Source organism: Eimeria mitis, genomic scaffold, assembly GCF_000499745.2.
Source record: "Eimeria mitis Houghton genomic scaffold, Emh_scaff6618, whole genome shotgun sequence".
In the NCBI taxonomy this organism is placed as follows: Eukaryota; Apicomplexa; class Conoidasida; order Eucoccidiorida; family Eimeriidae; genus Eimeria; species Eimeria mitis.
Genome location: NW_013574754.1, coordinates 2,272 through 3,123, shown reverse-complemented (window position 1 = coordinate 3,123; position 852 = coordinate 2,272). Strand labels below are relative to the sequence as shown.

General features: G+C 58.9%; 1 protein-coding gene across 1 annotated transcript in view; it reads right to left on the bottom strand.

Moving 5' to 3' along the window:
• Positions 1 to 156: 156 nt before the first annotated feature.
• Positions 157 to 852, bottom strand: part of EMH_0088310 (uncharacterized protein) — a gene marked incomplete at both ends in the record, with an annotated part of 2,200 nt that continues 1,504 nt past the window's right edge. The window contains 2 exons of the mRNA XM_013501283.1: positions 157 to 358; positions 640 to 721. Of these exons, the coding sequence (XP_013356737.1) occupies positions 157 to 358; positions 640 to 721 (284 nt within the window). The remainder of the gene's footprint in view (positions 359 to 639; positions 722 to 852) is intronic.

The window sequence follows — 852 nt, the reverse complement described above, 5'->3', positions numbered from 1 at the left end:
GCTGCTGTTGCTGCTGCTGCAGGTCCGCTATCTGAAGCTATATCTACCCCTAGTGATTCTCCTGCTGTTGCTGCTGCTGCTGCTGCTGCTGCTGCTGTGCTGCAGCAAGACATCCGCACCTGGAGAAGGTAAGAGGCCTGAAGGTCGCTGTGGGGCTCAGTGAAGTGCAGCTGCTGCTGCCGCAGCCTGCTGCTGCTGCTGCTGCTGCTGCTGCTGCTTAGTTGGTGCTGCAGCCAGCGACGCTGCGAAGCAACGAAGACGTATGCTACGTGCTGCTGCTGCTGCTGCAGTTTGCTGCTGCTGCTGCTGCTGCCGCTCAAGCAGCTGCTCGGGGAGATATCGGTCCTCTCTAAATACACTGCAACCAAAAGACAGCAGCAGCAACAGCAGCAGCAACTGCAGCAGCAGCAGCAGCAACTGCAGGAGCAACGGCAGCAACGACTGCAGCAGCAGCACTAACTACTGCAGCAGCAGCACTAACTACTGCAGCAGCACAAACTGCAGCACCAACTGCAGCAGCAGCACCAACTGCAACAGCAGCACCACGGCAGCAACAGCAGCAGCATCAACAGCAGCAGCAGCAGCAGGAACAGCAGCAGCAGCAGCAGCAGCAGCAGCAGCAGCAGCAGATGGAGTTACCTTTTTGTCTTCTGAATCTCTCGGAGAGCCCGAAGGTCCTTAGGTCCGTACACCCCAGCAGCAGCGGCACATTCGTCCCTTCCTGCAGCAGCAGCAGCAGCAGCAGCAGCGGCAGCAGCAGCAGCAGCGGCAGCAGCAGCAGCAGCGGCAGCAGTTGGAGGCAGAAGTGGATCTTCTGCTGCTGTTGAGAGAGCGCAATCATGGTGTAGTGGT